We start from the raw sequence: 19,599 nt of genomic DNA, 5'->3' as shown, positions 1-19,599 counted from the left end.
TCAATGGCTCGCATGTGAAGGTCAGTGCCCGGAGGGGGGTTAACATTTACATCTTTGTGCACATAGCATACTGGCAGAAACAAGGCATAGTGCACTATATTGAGATATCTGCTGCCAAGGGTGCCCCAGTAAGTTGTGTGAGGTACCAAAAGAAGAGGAGATCCCGGCTCACATTGGTCCTATGTGACCTGTACGGAGCTTACACTACCCACAATTCCAGAAACATTGGCAAATAATTGATGTGGAAATGCCATAAGGTTCAGGCTACAATAATGTGCGCAACAAGCACTGATTGCAGCTGGGCGATGGCACAAACCAGGCCCACTCTACTTTATAGACGACCTTGTCTGTTTCTCAGTCCCGCTCTGCCTGATCAATTCTGTAAATTTATTGAATTGAATCTACTGTTAAAGAAACACGAAGGCTCAGATGGCCATACACATTAAATGTATATCAGTTGAACTCGATCATTCAATGTGTATTATGGCCTCCTGACTGTCCCCCAATGGTAGATGCCAGGGAAGATGCACTTGGATTTCACTTGCTCAATCCTTTCTTCAGGAGATAAGCCGAGATAAGATATTCCCTTCTTGGCTGAGCCAAGCATGCGTATATGATAAACTGTAATAAAAATTGACAGACGCACATGGGAGACTTTTCATGTAATATTTAAATAGCTGTATAAAAAAAATCACTTGTGGACAAATTGATTCTTAATATTAAAATATACAGGATACCTTTATGATCCGTGGGGGTTCGACTGATGGAACGCCAACCAATCCCAAGAATGGTGTCCGATAGGTCACCAAGTGAATGGAGGTCACACAGGCACGCCACCAATCTATTCACTTTATTGAGTAATAATCTCAATGACAGAGCTGGAGATTGATAAAGTACTTTATCAATCTCTGGCACTGTCATTGAGTAGCGGTGCACCTGCACGGCTTTTGCTATATTCACTCTGGGACCATTTGTACCACCATTCTTGATATTGGTGGGGGTCTCAGCAGTCAGACCCTCACCGATCATAACGTTATCCCCTATCAACAGGATAGCGGATAATTTTATAACTTGACACAACACTTTTAAAGAAGACCAAGGATAATACAAAGGTTGTCCGTACCTACACATTTCTCCCATACTGGCCGAGAGGTTCTACTTGTCTCGAGGTCCTCCACCTCATTGCACAGAGAATCGCGTTGCTGTACAACTTGTTGGTTGAGTTCCAGGAGTGACTTGTGCTCTAGCTGTAACTGGGAAAAGTCCTTCTGAAGAAGTTCTATCTGCATCAATAAAGATGGAAAGAAAATGATTTAAAGTGCTAAGTACTACAGACCCTAGGTTCTCCACATGTGGCAAGTGTATCGCAGGGAGAACACGCCAAGGCTATAGGAGATACTTTTACTTCATACTTTACTGTATGTGTTAAAAGCAACCTAAAGATCCCTTTACAGGGAGCAATGCAATTCCAAAAATCAATGAGACTACTTGCTATAGAGCATGCAACTGGATAGGCCTTTGAACTGAACTTTATATAGCTATTTATCAAAGATTTACGGCCAAGTATGGTCTTAAAATATGAGGACTCTCCTAGAGCTATCGTGCTTAATCTTTGTCTATTTCTCCACCGGTTGTGGACTTTGTCTTGAAATAAGCGACCGCACCGGCCTTTTTGTTTCATTAAAGTTTGTCCAGTATCAGCCATAAGAGACTCACCCCTGCTCAGACAGCCACAGCTTCTACAGCCTCACCGGTTGCACTCCTAGCAGCAGCTCCCCCTGGTGAAAAGGGACATACAATATACATAGACTTGCCTTTTTTACACTTGCAGCTAGATTTTTTTCTTGATTCTCAAAGTCTCTTCTGGGAACTACATCTCCATAGTCGGCTTTCATTGTATTCAGTAGAACTTGAGTTCTAGTGAGATCATTGCGGGCCACCCTTAGTGCCACGGCCAAAGTCACTGGGTCCTCTCCCTGCTCTTCTGCAATACAAAAGATGTGCCAACTGAAACAGACAAGTCCGCTGTTACACAGTGCAGGGACATGACTACACAGAGTACAGGCTGCAGTCACACCTCACGCCTCTGGAACTTACTATGATCTTGGGCTAGCCTAAGGTCTTCTTGATGCTTGAGCTCATTTATATCAGCTATAAGAAGCTTCCGAGCATCACTCTCATTCCTGTACATTAGATATAACTTTTCCATCTCTTCCTGCAGCTTGGCGACCTGTGGGTAATAGCAATATCGACAATTCAGTTCTCAGTACTCGAGGACTTATCAAGTCGATTGCAAAGATTACAGAGATGACAATTGATAATTAGGACAGGAAGAACAAATAGTTGTGGCCCACTTAGGTTTATATTGGCTGAACCCACTGATTTCAAATGATCGTCTAATATGAGAGCCTCCCGGCAGTAGATGTCGGAGGAGATAAGGATCGAGCAGTAAGATTTCAAATATCTGAACCTTTCGTTTTGCAGGTAAGCCGCTGCCAGGGGTGTCTGGCAGTGAATTTCTCCCCTCTTTTCATTCTGATTATATGCACACTTGGGAAAATGTGGAAAGCAAGGCGGGGGGGGGCAGACAAAATAGCTGTCAGACAAATGGACAGTCATTTGCTTGACAGCAATCTAATCTGTATGGCCACCTTAACCCCTTAGTGACGAAGCCTGTTTGCGCCTTAGTGACGGAGCCAAATTTTGGAAATCTGACATGCGTCGTTCAACGTGGCATAACTCCGTAAAGGCTTTACATATCCCAGTGATTCTGACATTGTTTTTTCGCCACATGTTGTACTTCATTTAGATTGTAAAAAGAGACCGATATAATTTGTGTATATTTATTAAAAGTACCAATATTGGAAAAATTTTGAAAAAATTGTCATTTTTTCACATTTTCAACCGTAATATCTCAAATATGTCCAAACATACTGTACAAATTTTTGATAAGATATGTATTTCCATCTGTTTACTTTATTCTGAATGCACACTTGAAAAACTTTTGTGTTTTTTTTAACCACTTAGAGGACGTACAAATTTAACATTACTTTTCAGCATTTTGAGGAGCACTTTGTTTTCCTGCACCAAGCCAAGTTTGCAGAGGCTCATAAGTGTCAGAATAATAGATACACCCACAAATGACCCCATTTTAAAAACTACACCCCTTAGTGTATTCACTGAGGGGTGTCATGAGTATTTTGACCCCACCAGTTCTTTTCAGGAATTAGTTCAATTTAGGGGACAAAAAATAAAATTTCATATTTTTGCAAATATGTCATTTTAAAGACATATTTTTTTCCTATAGAGCCCATGAAAATGAGGATTTACACACCAAAATGGATACCCCCGTTTCTCCCGTGTTCAGAAACATACCCATTGTGGCCCTAATCTTATGTCTGGATGCATAACGGGAGCCAAAATGAAAGGAGTAGTCGGTGTCTTTCAGAACATAAATTTTGCTTGAAGGCGTTTTAGGCCCCATAGCACTTTTGTAGAGCTCTTGAGTGGCCAAAACCAAAGAGAACCCCCACAAGTGACCCCATTTTGAAAACTAGACCCCTTAACGAATTTATCTAGGGGTGTACTGACCATTTTGACCCCACAGTTTTTGAATGAATTCAAGCCAAGCAAAAGGAAAAAATTGTGATTTTCATTTTTTTGTCAATTCTGTCATTTTAAAAACAGCTTTTTTTGTACAGCACACGCATGAATGAAGCCTTTCATCCCAAAATGGATACCCCTGTTTCTCCCGTGTTCAGAGACATACCCATTGTGGCCCTAATCTTATGTCTGGATGCACAATGGGGCCCAAAACGAAAGGAGTAGTTGGTGGCTTTAAGAACATAGATTTTCCTTGAAGGAGTTTTAGGCCCATAGCACTTTTGTAGAGCTCTTGAGCGGCCAAAATCAAAGAGAACCCCCACAAGTGACCCCATTTTGAAAACTAGACCCCTTAATGAATTTATCTAGGGGTGTACTGCCCATTTTGAGCCCACAGTTTTTGAATGAATTGAAGCAAAGCAAAAGGAAAAAATTGTGATTTTCGTTTTTTTGGCAATTCTGTCGTTTTAAAAACTGCTTTTTTGGTACAGCACACACATGAATGAAGACTTGCACCCCAAAGTGGATACCCCTGTTTGTCCCGTGTTCAGAGACATACCCATTGTGGCCCTAATCTTTTGTCTGGATGCACAACGGGGCCCAAAATGAAAGGAGTAGTCGGTGGCTTTCAGAACAGAAATTTAGCATGAAGGTGATTTAGACTCCATTGCACACTTGTAGAGCCCTTGAGCAGCCAAAACAACAGAGAACCCCTACAAATGATCCCATTTTGAAAACTAGACCCCCTAACGAATTTATCTAGGGGTGTACTGTGTATTTTTACCCTACAATTTTTGAATAAATCTAAGCAAAGCAGTAGGAAAAAAATTACAATTTTCATTTTTTTGGCAGTTGTATCAATTTAAAAACTGTTTTTTTTGTACAGCACACATAGGGATGAAGACTTTCACCCCAAAATGGATACCCCTGTTTGTCCCGTGTTCAGAACCATACCCCTTGTGGCCCTAATCTACTTAAAGGACGCATGGCTAGGCCTATAATGGAAGGAGCACCCGTTGGATTTTAGGGTACAACGGAATAAATTCCAGGCCCCATTGCCCACTTATAGAGTCATTGAGCGTCCAAAACTATAAAGACCCCCACAAATATCCCCATTTTAAAAACTAGACCCCTTAACGAATTCATCTAGGGGTGTACTGCGTATTTTGACCACACAGTATTTGAATAAATTTCAGCAAAGCAGAAGAAAAAAATTACAATTTTCATTTTTTTGGCAATTTTGTCAATTTAAAAACTTTTTTTTTTTGTACAGTTTACATAGGAATGAAGACGTTCACCCCCAAATGGATACCCCCGTTTGTCCCGTGTTCAAAAACATACCCATTGTGGCCCTAATCTATTTACAGGAAACATGGCAAGGCCTGTAATGGAGGGAACACCAGTTGGATTGCAGGGCATAACTGAATAAATTCCAGGCCCCATTGCTCATTTGTACGGAATAAAAATTGACTCCCTAAAATCCCCCCCCCCACGCCCTTTTCGGCGTTCCCCAAATCTTAGATAAAAGTAATAATGTGAACTGTGTGGTATTTCCAAAGACGGGTAATTATGGAGGCTGGTTGGGATGGGCACATGGGGCAATAAAACCGGGTATCCCCCCTCCTCTCATGCTTTTTGGGAGTCATTTTTTGACCTCAGTGGCGGGGATGGGGTGTAAAAAGTGGCGCTCTGTGAGTCTCCATAAGCTTGATGAGGTGCGGCGGTCTCACACAGAAGGCGCTCAACAAGCTGCTCCTGGAACTGCAGGAAGGCGAGCGTCCCCGGGGCTTCTTGTAAATTGCGTATTACAGGTAGCGGTCTGAATAACGCCGGGCTCACACAGCCGTAGGTGGATCCCGGCTGTGAGCCCGGCTGTGACCCTGTGTACGGCCGCGTAATGTACTGCGCATAACTGCGTACTTACACGGGCGGTCATGCGCAGTACACTTTTTTTTTTGTTGTTTGTATTTCCCGCACCGTCGCTTAGCGATGACGCGGGTACCCGCAGCCCGTATACAACGTAGTTGCGTATGGGCTGCGGGTATATCCATGACCATGGAGCACAATGGGCTCTATGTTGCGGATATCCGCGGTAAAATAGAACCTGCTGCGTTCTCTTTTCTGCGAGTGGATTACGCAATTCCAACCCGCTAATGTGAGCGGAATTGTGTAATCCAATGCGATTGATCTGCGTATTACCGCTAATCAAACGCATGCGGAATCCGTAATTCCTATCCGGTCATGTGAGACCGGCCAAAGGTAGATCGCTACCATTTTTTCACGTGACCGGGGACCGCTCAACGAGGCCACCCGTCACTGCTCCAGGCTCTCTGTGACCGTTGGTCGCCGAGAGCAAGGAGATATTAAGTTTCCTGTGCTCCCCGACTCCTGCGCATGTGTCCGGTGTTTTGCCGGCGGTCGCATGCGCAGAATACGGGAAAGTTCACGGAAGAAGATTGCGTCGGGGTGCAAATATGGAGGCCTCCGGTAAAAAATTTTATCTCCTCTCACCGATCGCATCAGTGAGGGGAGATGAAGCTTCACCTTTTTTTAACTTTTACGTGATCGCCATTATTCTTTGGATAACGGCGAACACGTGATCAGGAACCGCTCACCGCGGCCCTCCGTGAAATCTCCAGGCTCTCGGCTAAGTTTTGAAGCCAGGAGCAGGGAGATTTTAAAAAACCACGGCTTTTGCGCATGCACCTGCCACATTGGCGACGGGCGCGTGCGCAGAAGCTGGGGTGAGGTCCGCGGATAAATCCGCAGGCCTTAGGTACGTCATTTCATCCTCCTTCACGGATATGATCCGTGGGGGGAGATGAAACGCAAGCTTTTTTTAACTTTTTAAAACTTTTTTTTTACTTTTTGCACTTTTTTTTTTTTACCTTTTACCCCTTTTTTTATTTATTTTTTTTTACTTTTTGCACTTTTTTTTTTACTTTACATGATCACTGTCATCCATTGGATGACAGTGATCATGTCCCTGGTGACATCCCTCTGCTCTTGGCTACACATGGCAGCCAGGAGCAGAGCAATTTTGAATTTCCCGGGGCTCGAGCCCCTCTGTGCACGCCCGATGTCAATCATCGGGCGCGCATGCGCAGACGGGGATTTCGGGTCCCGGGACATCGGGACATCGCAGAGGACCGGGGGTGAGTATCTTCACCTCCCCTCATGGATCCGATCCATGAGGGGAGGTGAAACTTTACTTTTGTTTTACTTTTTAAACTTTTTCGCGATCACCGCTATCGCAATGGATAGCGGTGATCGCAGGCCCGGGGACTGCTCACAGTGGTCCCCGGTAACACCTCCTGGTTCCCGGCTACCTTCAGGAGCCGGGAGCCAGGAGATTTTAAATTTGCCGGGGACACCCGGGCTTCTGCGCATGCGCGTGACGTCATCGTCAGGCGCGCATGCGCAGAAGGCCGCCGGCGGGTCTGGGAGGACCAGATCCCCGGGGGACACCGCCGACAAGCCGTGTGAGTATTTTCAGCTGCCGTGATGGATCCGATCCATCATAGCAGCTGAATTACTACTTTTTTACACTGTTTTATTTACTTTTTTGCGATCGGCGCTATTCATTTTATAGCGCCGATCGCAATGCCGGGGGGGACTGCCCGCATCCTGGGATGACAGCTCCATGCTGTCGGCTACCTGCGGGCACCGACAGCATGGAGCTGTCACGTCCTCAGGCCAGTGGGCATCAATCCAAAGAGGATGCATAAAACTACGTCCTCTAGGATTAAGGCCCACTTTCTGAGGACGTAGTTTCCCGATGGGGCCGTCGTTAAGGGGTTAATACTACATAAAATACAAAAGAGAACACCTCATGTGTGTAAAAAGTGAAAATCACAGCAGCGGTATTGCTCACCTCATTGACCTGTGTCACATACAGATCTGGAGCATCTTTTCTTAGAACTCTGCATTGTATTGTTCCTCTGTTGTTCCTCCGGGAAATGTATAAATAAACTGAAAACTGGGTGTTAACATTCCCGTTTCAAATTAGCTAGTTCCCTATTGAGTCTGACACTGTAAAATCTGTGCTGCACCTGTTTGGTGATTTCCATCAGCAGCATTAGAATGATTGCAGCACCAACCACACATGCTTGGCCAGTGCTCTATTCATAATGATGTCACTGCAGGGGGAGAAGCAACCCTCGCAGTGACAGGCACAGCGGGACATGGGAGTCCCATCCTCGAGATCGGCATGGGTCTCAGTTTTCAGACCCCCATTGATCAGCAAGTTATTCCCTATCCTCTAGGTAAGCGATAATTTGCAATTGTGGTACAACCGCTTTAAGATCGCCTACTTGGTTTTAATAACTAATTGCAGCGTCTCCATATGACAAAAAGTAATTCTAAAATGATATAATGTATAAATATTGGAATTGGGAATAATCCTGTGAGAAGGATATAGGCAACACAGGAGATATAAAAAACAAAAACTGGTATTATAGTACTCTAAACCATTAATAAGGTCTTGGTATAATATCTAAAAAAGTTTGTAAACTAATACAGAAGTTTGCTGAAAACGCCAAAAAGTTCTTGAATCATTCCATTGCCTTAAGATATTGTGAGTTAATATTCAAACTGGGGCTGAGCTATAATACCAGGCCACCCTTGGACAAGACGGCACTGTTTCTGGGAAGAATAAAAATATATATTTCTAATTTTATACTGTTCGTTTAAAGGGAACGCATATTCAGAAAAATTATTGTTTAAATCAAGTTTTTACATTTAAGAATTTTGTGGGGTTTTTCTGTTCTTTTTATTTTCAATGTCATAGCACAAAAAAAATCCTGAATTCCTGCAGTTTTCATACTGGCCAGTAAGCCTAATAATAGTCTGACACTTCCTAATCTGTAGAGAGAATGCTTCAGCTGTCATCTCATCATTACAGTATATTCTTATATATAGATAAAATAGGCTCATACGTTTCATTACAGATGATAGTTACAGCTCACCTCCTCCCACTCCCTGCACAGTTATCTCTGGGCACATAAAGTCAAAGAATGTGCATTGTTATCTGGTTTTAATTCATAAAAAAAGGAAAAGGAAAAAAAAACAGTTCAACACTTTCCACTGGTTGTGTCTGGTATTGCAGGTCTTACAAGTGAATAAGAAGAAGTTGCAATACCAGATACAGCTTACAGAAAATAAAGGATTTGTTACCTAGGAAAAAAAAACTTTTTCTAATCCTGTCCAAAGCTTTCAACATTTCAAGTATCAAATACATCATTAAGACCAGTGAACTTTTTTTATTATGTTTCTACTAAGTTGTTTTCATGCTGTATTCATGCCATTTAGATCTGGTTCTGTTTCATCTTTCGATCTCCATGCAGAAAACTGCATGGGAAGGAACCTGGACAGTACCATTGGGTTTAGGGGGGCTTCACACGAGCGTGTGCATGTGCCGTACATAGGTGCGCACAAAACACGCGTGTATGCAGGTGCATGGACAGCTTTTCATGGAGACGCGGCTGCTGCCGGCGGCTGCATTGAAGGCAATGGTCTGCCGGCACCCCTTAATTGTTTTTCAGGGAAGAGCTTTAAATATAAGCTCTTCCCTAAAAAACAACCATTTTAGTTTAAAAAAATAAATAAATAAAAATATACTTACCTGTTCGCCGCTGCCTGTCATTCATTCAGTAAAAGCCGCCTGTGATTGGCTGAGGCGCTCAACCAATCACAAGCAGCTCTTTCAGCAGGCGGGGATTTTAATTCTCCGCCTGCTCAAAGAACTGCATTGCAGAGCCAGGGACAGCGCAGAGAAGATGCGGCTGAGCCCTGGCAGCTGAAGAAATTGAGTATGTGGTTTTTATTGTTTTTAACACTACTTTGCCTTGTTTTTCAGGGAAGGGCTTATATTTAAAGGCCTTCCCTGAAAAACAATTACAAGATGCTGGTAGCTGGATCCTCTACTGCAGCTGTCATTTGTGACAGCTGCGGTAGGGAATTCTTTATTCCCGCATGCAGCTGATGTGTTCTTCATTCCAGCAGGGGCAACAGCAGCGGAGGACGGGTAAGTATATTTTTATTTTTTACACTAAAATGGTTGTTTTTCAGAGAGGAGCTTATATTTAACTCCTTGAGTGGCAAGTTTCGTACCACCCTGTCGTGCCCACCAGGGCAGGTTTTTTAAATGGTCTAATTGTTTAATTTCAACTCATTTTCCAGTCGCGTTCCAAGAGCCATAACTTTTTCATTTTTCCATTGACCAGGCCATATGTGGGCTTGTTTTTTGCGGGACAAGTAGTACTTTTTGATGGCATTATTTTTGGGTATATATAATGTATTGCATAACTTTTGTAAAAACATTTGTAGGGAGATTGGGGAAAAAAAAAAGAAATTCTGCCATTTGCTTTTTGGATTTCATTTTTACGTCGTTCAGCGTGCAGAATAAATAATGTGATAACCTTATTCTCCGATTGAACATGATTCCGGCGATACCAAGTTTATACAGGTTTTTTAGGTTTTGCTATTTTTGTACATTTAAAACATTTGTTTTTCTTAAAGGTTTGCTTTTGTGTCGCCACATTCCAAGAGCCGTATTAATTTTATTTTTCTATTGCCAGAGCTCTAGAAGGGCTTGTTTTTTGCAGGATGAACTCCAGTCTTCATTTATCTAATTTTTTTGGAACATGTAAAATTGTGATCGTTTTTTATTCCATTTTTTCTAGTGGCAAGATTAACAAAATCTGTAATTCTGGCATGTTTTTTATTTTGATTTTCCACTGCATTCTCTGAGCAGTATAAATAATGTATTGAAGTAATTCTACAGGCCGGTATGATTATGCCAATACCAAATTGTAATAATTTTTTTTCTTTTTCACAACTCTTTTACACTTAAAAAAAAAAAGTTATAAAAGTTAAAATCACCCTCCTTTTGCCATATCTATAATGAAAAATCTAAATCATAAAAGAAAAATACATATTTGGTATCATCGTGTCCGTAAATGTCCAATCTATCAAAGTAGTGCATTATTTACCCCGTACAGTGAACGTAGTTCGAAAAAAAAATAAAGAACGCCACAAATGCACTTTTTCAGTTACCCTGTCTCCCAGAAAAATGCAATAAAAAGCAATCAAAAAGTCTCACGTATTCTAAGTTACGCAACATAAACTATAGGACATCCCACAAAAAATGAGCCCTTGCTCAAGTACGTCGATGGAAAAATAAAAAAGTTATTGCGCGCAGAAGATGCAGCAGAAAATAATTTTAAAAAAGTACTACAGCAAAAAAAAAAACTACCGTATATACCGGCGTATAAGACGACTTTTGAACCCCGAAAAATCTGCTCTGCAGTCGGGGGTCGTCTTATGCGCCGGTAATACAAAAAAAAAAAAAGTGTAAAAAAAAAAAATTTTATTACTCACCTCCCACGGCGTTCTGTCGCGCTCCGGCAGGATGTCGCTCGCTCCGGCAGGCTGTCGCTCGCTCCTCGTCCCCGCCGCAGCATAGCTTTCTGAATGCGGGGCTTGAAATCCCCGCTTCCAGAAAGCTAATACACACGCCGGCAGCCATGACAGCATTGAATGGCTGTGATTGGCTAAAGCACACGTGGCTTCAGCCAATCACACTATTCAATGACATCATTGAATGGCTGTGATTGGCTGAAGGCGCACGTGTTAGCAATCACACCCATTCAATGATGTCATTGAATAGTGTGATTGGCTGAAGCCACGTGTGCTTTAGCCAATCACAGCCATTCAATGATGTCATGGCTGCCGGCGTGTGTATTAGCTTTCTGGAAGCGGGGATTTCAAGCCCCGCATTCAGAAAGCTATGCTGCGGCGGGGACGAGGAGCGAGCGACAGCCTGCCGGAGCGAGCGACATCCTGCCGGAGCGCGACAGAACGCCGTGGGAGGTGAGTAATAAAATTTTTTTTTTTTCTCCACTGAATACCGGCGTATAAGGTGACAGTTGGGGGGTCGTCTTATACGCCCCGTCGCCTTATACGCCGGTATATACGGTATACAAGTTTGGTATCGTAGTAATCGTACTGACCCGTAAAATAAAGTTATCAGGTCATTTATTTTGCAGTTTGTGCGCCGTAGAAACAAAACACACTGAAAGATGGCGGAATGTCATTTTTTTTTCACTTTACTCCACTTGAAATTCTGTACAGTTTTCAGTACACTATATGGTACTTTAAATAGCACCATTAAAAAAAATACCACTCGTCCCGCAAAAAACAAGCCCTCATACAGCGACATCGATGGATAAATAAAGGAGTTATGATTTTTTAAACAGGGGGAGGAAAAAAAGAAATTGGGGAAAAAAGAAAAAAAGGGGCTGTGTCATTAAGGGGTTAAATAATATAGTAACTTCCTTCTCTGTGTCATTTTGACGCAGGGATACCACATGTGTAATTTTATTTTTAATTTTTTACAAAGTAAAGGGAGACAAGTGTTTTTGTTTTTTATTTTTTAAATAATTAAAAAGAAAATTTTTAACTTTTTTTTTTGTCCCTTTAGGGGACTTCCATAGAGACCCATCAGGACCCCCTGATCACATTCAGGGGGTCCGATGGTGACAGCCCTTTACATGCTGCAGTCACATAGACTGCAGCATGTAAAGAGTTAACACATCAGAGATCAGAGGTTTTCTCTGATCTTTGCTATAAGAGCTGGTGCCTGGCTGTCCTCTGACAGAGGGAGCCCCCTCCCTCTGTCAGCCCTTTACATGCTGCAGTCACATAGACTGCAGCATGTAAAGGGTTAACACAGCAGAGATTGGAGGCTTTCTCTGATCTCTGCTGTAAGAGCTGGTGCCTGGCTGTCCTCTAACAGCCAAGCACCAGCTCTCCCTGCCACAGAGATCATCGGCTTGCTTCTGACAAGCCGATGGTCTCTATGGCAACCTATAAACAAAGCAGTGCAGGGGTTTGAAATTAAAAGTGGGAGATTGCCGTCAGATCGGCAGTATCTCCCAGCTGTTTATTTCAAAATCCTGAACTGCTCTGTGTGGGTCTGTGCAGGCAGAGCACCATGCCACAGCTTGTGGCATGGTGCTCTGCAGCTCCCATAGTGATGCATAGCCTGGAAATCTTCCGGGCTATATCGCTATGGGCAGTGGAGCTCATCCCGGAAAATTTCCGGGCGTGCCACTTAAGGGATTAAAGCTCTTGCCTGAAAAACAATTAAGGGGTGGCGGCAGACCATTTATCTCAATGGAGCCGCCGGCAGCAGCCTTGCCTCCATTGAAAGCAATGCGTGCTGGACTTATGGTGCACACATGTCCTATCTTTACAGGCGCACGCCTGTAAAACATGAACATGTAAACACACCATAGGTAATGCATTGGATGTAATAGACGTGTGTTTTTGTGCTTGCGTATCCATGCACAAAGATACGCTCGTGTGAAGCCACCCTTAATATGCAAGATAGAAACCTCTTTGGGCCCTTTACGTCTCTGGCAGCTTTAAACGCAGTATTAATACCCCCGAGAAAAGAAAATACACTAAAATTACCTGGACCTGTAAGGAGATTTTCTCTTCTTTCAATTTATTAATCAATTTCAAAAGATTGTCTTTTTCTATTTTCAGACTTTTTACTTCGTGTCCTTCGTTTTCATAAATTTCTTGAATCTTCTTGTCACAACGTTCAGACACGGAAACAAGCATGGCCTTCAAGGGCTCCAGTGATCGGATCTCTTCTCTCTGGTGAGCTGTAAAGAAAAAAATGGAACATATAGGCCTTTAATAAATGGAAATTCTAAGTATCTCAATCAACTCTGATGACGCCACATGACCCATACTGACCAATCAGATACCTAGCCTAGTAAAATTTAGTGGCATCTGAACAACAGAGTGGTCCCTCCAATTACAATGGCCTCAGGTTAGAGGTCATAGACACGACCACTCACTTAGGATACTCCACTATTAACCAATGTGGAGGGCCACTAAGTAGGAGGGGCTATTACTCTAATGGACTCATGTATTACACAGTTGCCGACTCACCATGAAATAATAGAATGTTTCAAACATCAGGGCCACTCGGAAAATCTTCTGAACGAAAAGAGATTCAAGTAGGAAACTTTGTAAAATATTTAGATAAGTGGGGAAATACTTTTTGCCAATATGGTGATGCCTGTGCAGCATCTTGGTGATTGCCATCTTGGATTGAGCCCAAGAAGCTTCAATTGAAAGGGGGTCATGGGACACATTATTTAAGGGTAGAATTTCATCAGTAATTGATAGGTGCCGTCATTTTTTCAATACCGTTAATTATTTTTGAATTATATGGATGATGGCATGTTGAGTATTAATAAAGTTGTTATGTTATATATATGATATATGTATGTATACCTCTATACAAGGGCGCAGCTAAAGGCTCATGGGCCCGGGTGCAAAAGTTTATCTTAGGCTAACTTCTCTTAACCCCTGCAGAGGCGTAACTTGAAGCTCCTGGGCCACAATGCAAAACCTGTAACAAGGCCCCCAACTATAATGCTTTTTTCATAGTAATGGGCTCCCTATATAAAGAAGAGAGGCCTTATGAGCCCCCTAAGGCTCCTGGGCCTGTGTGCAACCACATCCCCTATAGTTACGCCAGTGCCTTCATATAACGCATTGACAAATGTATTTTCATATACCGTATTTTCCGGCGTATAAGACAATCCCCAACTGTGGACTTATACGCCGGGAATACGCTGTAGAAAAAAAAAATCAATACTCACCTCCCGCGGCGCTGTTGCAGGCTGTCACTCCCTCCACCACACCGACAGAGCATTGCTTTCTGGATGTGGGTCTTGAATGCCCCGCCTCCAGACAGCTAATGCTCTGATTGTCTAACTCAGCGCGGCGTCAGCCAATGAAAGCCGGCGCTGCGTTAACTAATCACAGCCATTCAATGATGTGAATGGCTGTGATTGGTTAACCCAGTGCCGCGTATAACACGACCCCCGACTTTGGAGAAGATTTTCCTGGGTTAGAAAGTCGTCTTATATGCCGGAAAATACGGTATATAAAACGCATATGAATTTTTATCCTTCATGTAAGCCTTAACTGACTAATGACCGCCAAAGAATGCCAAATATAAGTTTTTGAAATGTATATACCACTAATCAACCCTAGAGGTTTTTAACTCAAGACTAACCAGCTAACATGCAAGCAGGATGTGACTTGGGACAAATTCCTGCCTAGAGATTGACGTCACTGCTTGTGCTTAGTTTTAGTAACCAAAGATAATAAATTGTAATAAGATATGCAAATGTGTAAGAACGGTATTTCTAGTCTTGTTTTCAATGTCTTTGTAAAAAAAACATAACTATAATTAAACTAATAACTAAATCTCCTGGATTTAGAACACGAGGCTATACCTGTAGCGCTCCATTGCGCTAATAAACAACTGCAGGCAGCCGGAAGAGATCTCCAGCGTGCTTCACCTCCATTCAATAAGCAATTACCATTCCTCTGTGATAGCACAGGAGTGATGATCATTGGGACAACTCTTTAGCACTTAAAGGGGTTGTCCCGCGGCGAAATGCAATTTTTTTTTTCAACCTACCCCCGCATTCTGCCCCGTTAAAATCAATACCGTTTGTAATAATAAAAAAAAAAATCGCTTACCTCCTTCCCAGTTTGCGCAGCATCTTCTTTTCTTCTTTTAAAGATGGCCGCCGGTCCTTTCCCAGGGATGCACTGCGGTTTTCTCCCATGGTGCACCGCGGGTCTTCTCCCATGGTGCACCATAGGCTCTGTGCGTTCCATTGCCGATTCCAGCCTCCTGATTGGCAGGAATCGGCACCCGTGACGGGGCGGAGCTACGCGATGACACGTAGAAGGGGCGGAGCCAGAACGCCGCTTGTGCCCGGACCGACCAGAAGGGAGAAGACCCTTCTGCGCAAGCGCGTCTAAAAACGCCAGAAGACACCGAAACTACACGGAGCCATGGAGACGGGGACGCCAGCAACGGAGTGGGTAAGTGAATAACTTCTGTATGGCTCATATTTAACCCCTTGAGTGGCACGCCCGGAAAAGTTCCGTGACGAGCTGCACTGCTCATAGCAACATAGCCCGGAAGATTTCCGGGCTATGTATCACTATGGGAGCTGCAGAGCACAATGCCACAAGCTGTGACAGTGTGCTCTGCCTGCACAGACCCACAAAGAACAAAGCAAGGGCTTTGAAAAACCAGCAGAAGATATTGCCGACATGTCGGCAATGTCCTGCTTTGTTTACAGGTTGCCATAGAGACCATCGGCTTGTCAGAAGCAAGCCGATGGTCTCTGTGGCAGGGAGAGCTGGTTGTTAGCTGTCAGAGGCCAGCTAGGTACTAGCTCTTACAGCAGAGATCAGAGAAAACCTCCGATCTCTGCTGTGTTAACCCTTTACATGCTGCAGTCTATGTGACTGCAGCATGTAAAGGGCTGTCACTGCAGCATGTAAAGGGCTGTCACCATCGGACCCCTGGAATGTGATCAGGGGTCCTCATGGGTCCCTGTGGAAGTCCCCTAAAGGGACAAAAAAAAATAAAAAATTTAAAAAAAATTAAAAAAAAAAAAGTAAAAAAATTATTAAAAAAATTAAAAAAACACTTGTCTCCCTTTACTTTGTAAAAAATCAAAAATACAATCACACATGTGGTATCCATGTGCGTCATAATGACCCAGAGAAGGAAGTTAATACATTATTTAACCCCTTAATGACATGGCCCCTTTTTTCTTTTTTCCCCATTTCTTTTTTTCCTCCCCCCTGTTTAAAAAATCACAACTTGTCCCGCAAAAAACAAGCCCTTATATGGCCATGTCAATGGAAAAATGAAAAAGTTATGGCTCTTGAGACGCAACTGCAAAATTAGTTGAAATTCAATGATTAGACCATTTTAAAAAACCTGCCCTGGTGGGCACGACAGGGTGGTAGGAAACCTGCCACTCAAGGGGTTAATGCACAATGTATATTACAAAGTGCATTAATATGGCCATACAGAAGTGTATAACGCCACTTGCTTTCGCGGGACAACCCCTTTAAGTGCTTGACAGTCGTCCCATGTAAAAGGACCCTTAATCACATGACCGCGCACTTCTTTTCTTATTAACTCATTTCATTTGCAAGTAAACTAACATTCTCCCAACAAATCCTTCTACAGTAATTCAGGAACTAAATACGCACATGGCTCCCAATATAGTGCAATTATGGGTTTCAGGTGCAGTAAGTTGTTTTTTATAGAAATAAAATACTTTGTTTCCCCAAATAAATAATTCAGGCATCCAAAACAAACATGGTAGAACGCTCATACTCACCGAGTGTCACTTCATACTCATTTTTAATGGCACAGAGCAATGGTTTGTAGGTCTTAAAGTCCTCCATAAAGTAATCAAAGACATCTCTGTAAGGCTAAACAGAAACTAAGGTCAATTTCTTGTCCATTCTACATCTTTTATGAGAAGAAATTAGCACGGCCATAGTGTAGCATCACCAAATAAATTACTGCTGGAACAGGATACAAATATGTTTACCTAACTGGGTTGTGCAAACCAGGCACAACACCAGAAAGTAGTGTAGCAGGATGACCTCTGTACAGTAGGATCGAGAGATAGAAAACCAGGGATCAGGCGCTGCTGATTGACCAGTGGTCTAAGGTTGTGAAGAGCAAGATCATTTCATGCAGGCACGATTATGAGCTTCAGTGCCAGATGAGCGTCTACATCAGGTTTAGGCGCCTGTCTGGCAATGAAACTCGTAATTGTGCCTGACTAAATTGATCTTGCCCTGCACAACCTTAGACCACCATTCCTCCTCTGTCAGCAGCACCTGAGATCTCTGTTTTTTTTATTTTTCTATTCTACATCTCTTGATCTTCATGGAAAGGCCCATTCAGACAGGAATACTTGGCAGATTAAGGCCTCATGTCCACGGGCGGGTCAGATCCTGCCTGCGGCAAGAGCACATTACTTACCCTTCCAGATCTTCTGCGTCATTGTGTGGGTCTTCCATATTCTCCTCCGTAGATGTGGGCGAGGGGCACTGGCTGCCGGGCCGCCGCATATGCACAGTAATTTTTAAAAATCTCCTGCTTTCCCGCGCGATCTGCGGCACGTCTGCAGTGACAACTGCGGGTATGCCGCGGATCGGACGGCTTCCATTGACTTCAATGAAAGCCGTCACTGCATGATCCGTGGTGAAATAGAGCATGCTGTGATTTGTTTTCTGGACCAGAAGGTCCGCAAAACAAATCTGCGTGCTTTAATTAAGCAGCGGACGCCCGTGTCTTCCTATGGGCGGCTTTAACTGCAGATCATTCGCAATTCAAACCTGCGCATGGACATGAGCCCTAACTGTCTAATAGTTGTACCAGTGATTCCCAACCAGGGTGCTGTGGCTCTCAGACACTTTAAAGACATCTAAGGCAGTCAGACACTATAGGAGCATTCAAAAAAGATGTGGGTGTCTGTGGCAGGCACTATGGGGCATCAGAGGTCTCGAGGCCAGGGTCCTTACAAGGCATCTGTGACGCGATTACTATAGGGGCTACTAAAAAGTACACTGTTACTACTTGGGCCAATGAAAGGGGCACTATTGTTGCTGGAGCCACCGTGGGGGTATTGTTACTACTTGGCTCACTTAGAGGGAATGCTGTTACTATAGGGGCCAATGGAGGAAAAATCATACAACACACCACCTGACCACACCCCTTTTTTTAGCTCGGGTGCGCCGCGGTAAAACTTTTTTCTTGAGGTGCCCCAAAGCTAAAAAGGTTTAGAAACACTGAGTTAGGGTCCTTTTAGATGAGCCGATTCTTGTTTGAAGGAGCGAATGACGTTACCGCTACCTTGTTTGCACTTGTGCAGCCTATTTAGAGAGGCAAAAGCATCATTGGCTCGTTCAGACAAGAATCGCTCAGTCCCTGTATAAGCAAACATTGGAAATAGCATAGGCAAAAGTTCATATGCAGAACGATGAGTGTGACTGCTAGTATTGCTACAAATGTTTGTAGGAATGTTGATCCGTTTATGTTGCAGGCAATTGTGGCATTAGAAGTGCATTTTTTAACACAACGTACTTATATATTGCTTTACATTGTGTAACATTACTTACCACCACTTGTGTTTGTCTGTGCCAGTAATTTTGTTGTGCTTGTATTTTTATAGTGGGTTTGTACTATGCTTTCCTAATATGCAGTCAAATACGTATGCCTTGTACCTTATTTAATATTACATCTTTACGCTGCATTCCCACGAACGTATATCGGCTCGGTTTTCACGCCGAGCCGATATACGTCATCTCTCTCTGCAGAGGGGGGGGGGGGATGGAAGAGCCAGGAGCAGGAACTGAGCTCCCGCCCCCTCTCTGCCTCCTCTCCACCCCCTCTCCGCCCCTCTGCACTATTTGCAATGAAAGGAGGTGGGATGGGGGCGGGGCTAAGTTCTGAGAATTAGCCCCACTCCCGTTCCGCCTCTCCCCATTGCAAATAGTGCAGAGGGGCGGAGAGGAGGCAGAGAGGGGGCGGGAGCTCAGTTCCTGCTCCTGGCTCTTCCATCCTCCGCCCCCCCTGCAGATGAGGACGACGTATATCGGCTCGGCGTGAAAACCGAGCCGATATACGTTCGTGGGAATGCAGCCTTACACTTTCAAAAAATTAAGTGAACCCTCTGGAATTTTTGCATTGATTGCTAATAAATGTAGTCTGAATGTTATCAAAGTCCCAATTATGGAAAACACAAATCTGGCTAATCTAATAACACACCAACATGTGTACCGGTCATGCCTTTTATTGAGCATATTGATTAATCATCCACAGTGCAGGGAGAACAACTAAGTGAACCCTTGCATTTAATAATCTGTAGATACCCCTTTAGCAGCAATCACCCTCACCAAAGATTTTTTTTGTAAAGGAAAAATATGATTTGTGTAATATAGAGAAGGGATTTGGAGCAATTCCCCACTGCAAAAGTGTTTCAGTTCACCAATATTTCTATGATGCCTGGCATCCACAGCACTCTTCTGGTTAAGCCACAGCATCTCAATAGTGGTAAAAGGATAAGGAAA

The 19,599-nt window shown here is 43.4% G+C and overlaps 1 protein-coding gene across 1 annotated transcript in view; it reads right to left on the bottom strand.

Annotated features, from left to right (window-relative positions):
• TSNAXIP1 (translin associated factor X interacting protein 1) overlaps positions 1–19,599 on the bottom strand; it is a 57,513-nt gene that overhangs the window by 26,859 nt on the left and 11,055 nt on the right. Inside the window, exons 5-9 of the mRNA XM_066583874.1 lie at positions 16,854–16,947; positions 13,081–13,277; positions 2,098–2,230; positions 1,815–1,984; positions 1,124–1,283 (exon numbers count right to left, since the gene is read on the bottom strand). Coding sequence (XP_066439971.1) covers positions 1,124–1,283; positions 1,815–1,984; positions 2,098–2,230; positions 13,081–13,277; positions 16,854–16,947 — 754 coding nt within the window. The remainder of the gene's footprint in view (positions 1–1,123; positions 1,284–1,814; positions 1,985–2,097; positions 2,231–13,080; positions 13,278–16,853; positions 16,948–19,599) is intronic.

The sequence above is a fragment of the Eleutherodactylus coqui genome, chromosome 11, assembly GCF_035609145.1.
Source record: "Eleutherodactylus coqui strain aEleCoq1 chromosome 11, aEleCoq1.hap1, whole genome shotgun sequence".
Taxonomy (NCBI): Eukaryota; Metazoa; Chordata; class Amphibia; order Anura; family Eleutherodactylidae; genus Eleutherodactylus; species Eleutherodactylus coqui.
This window is presented reverse-complemented; position numbering and strand designations above follow the sequence as displayed.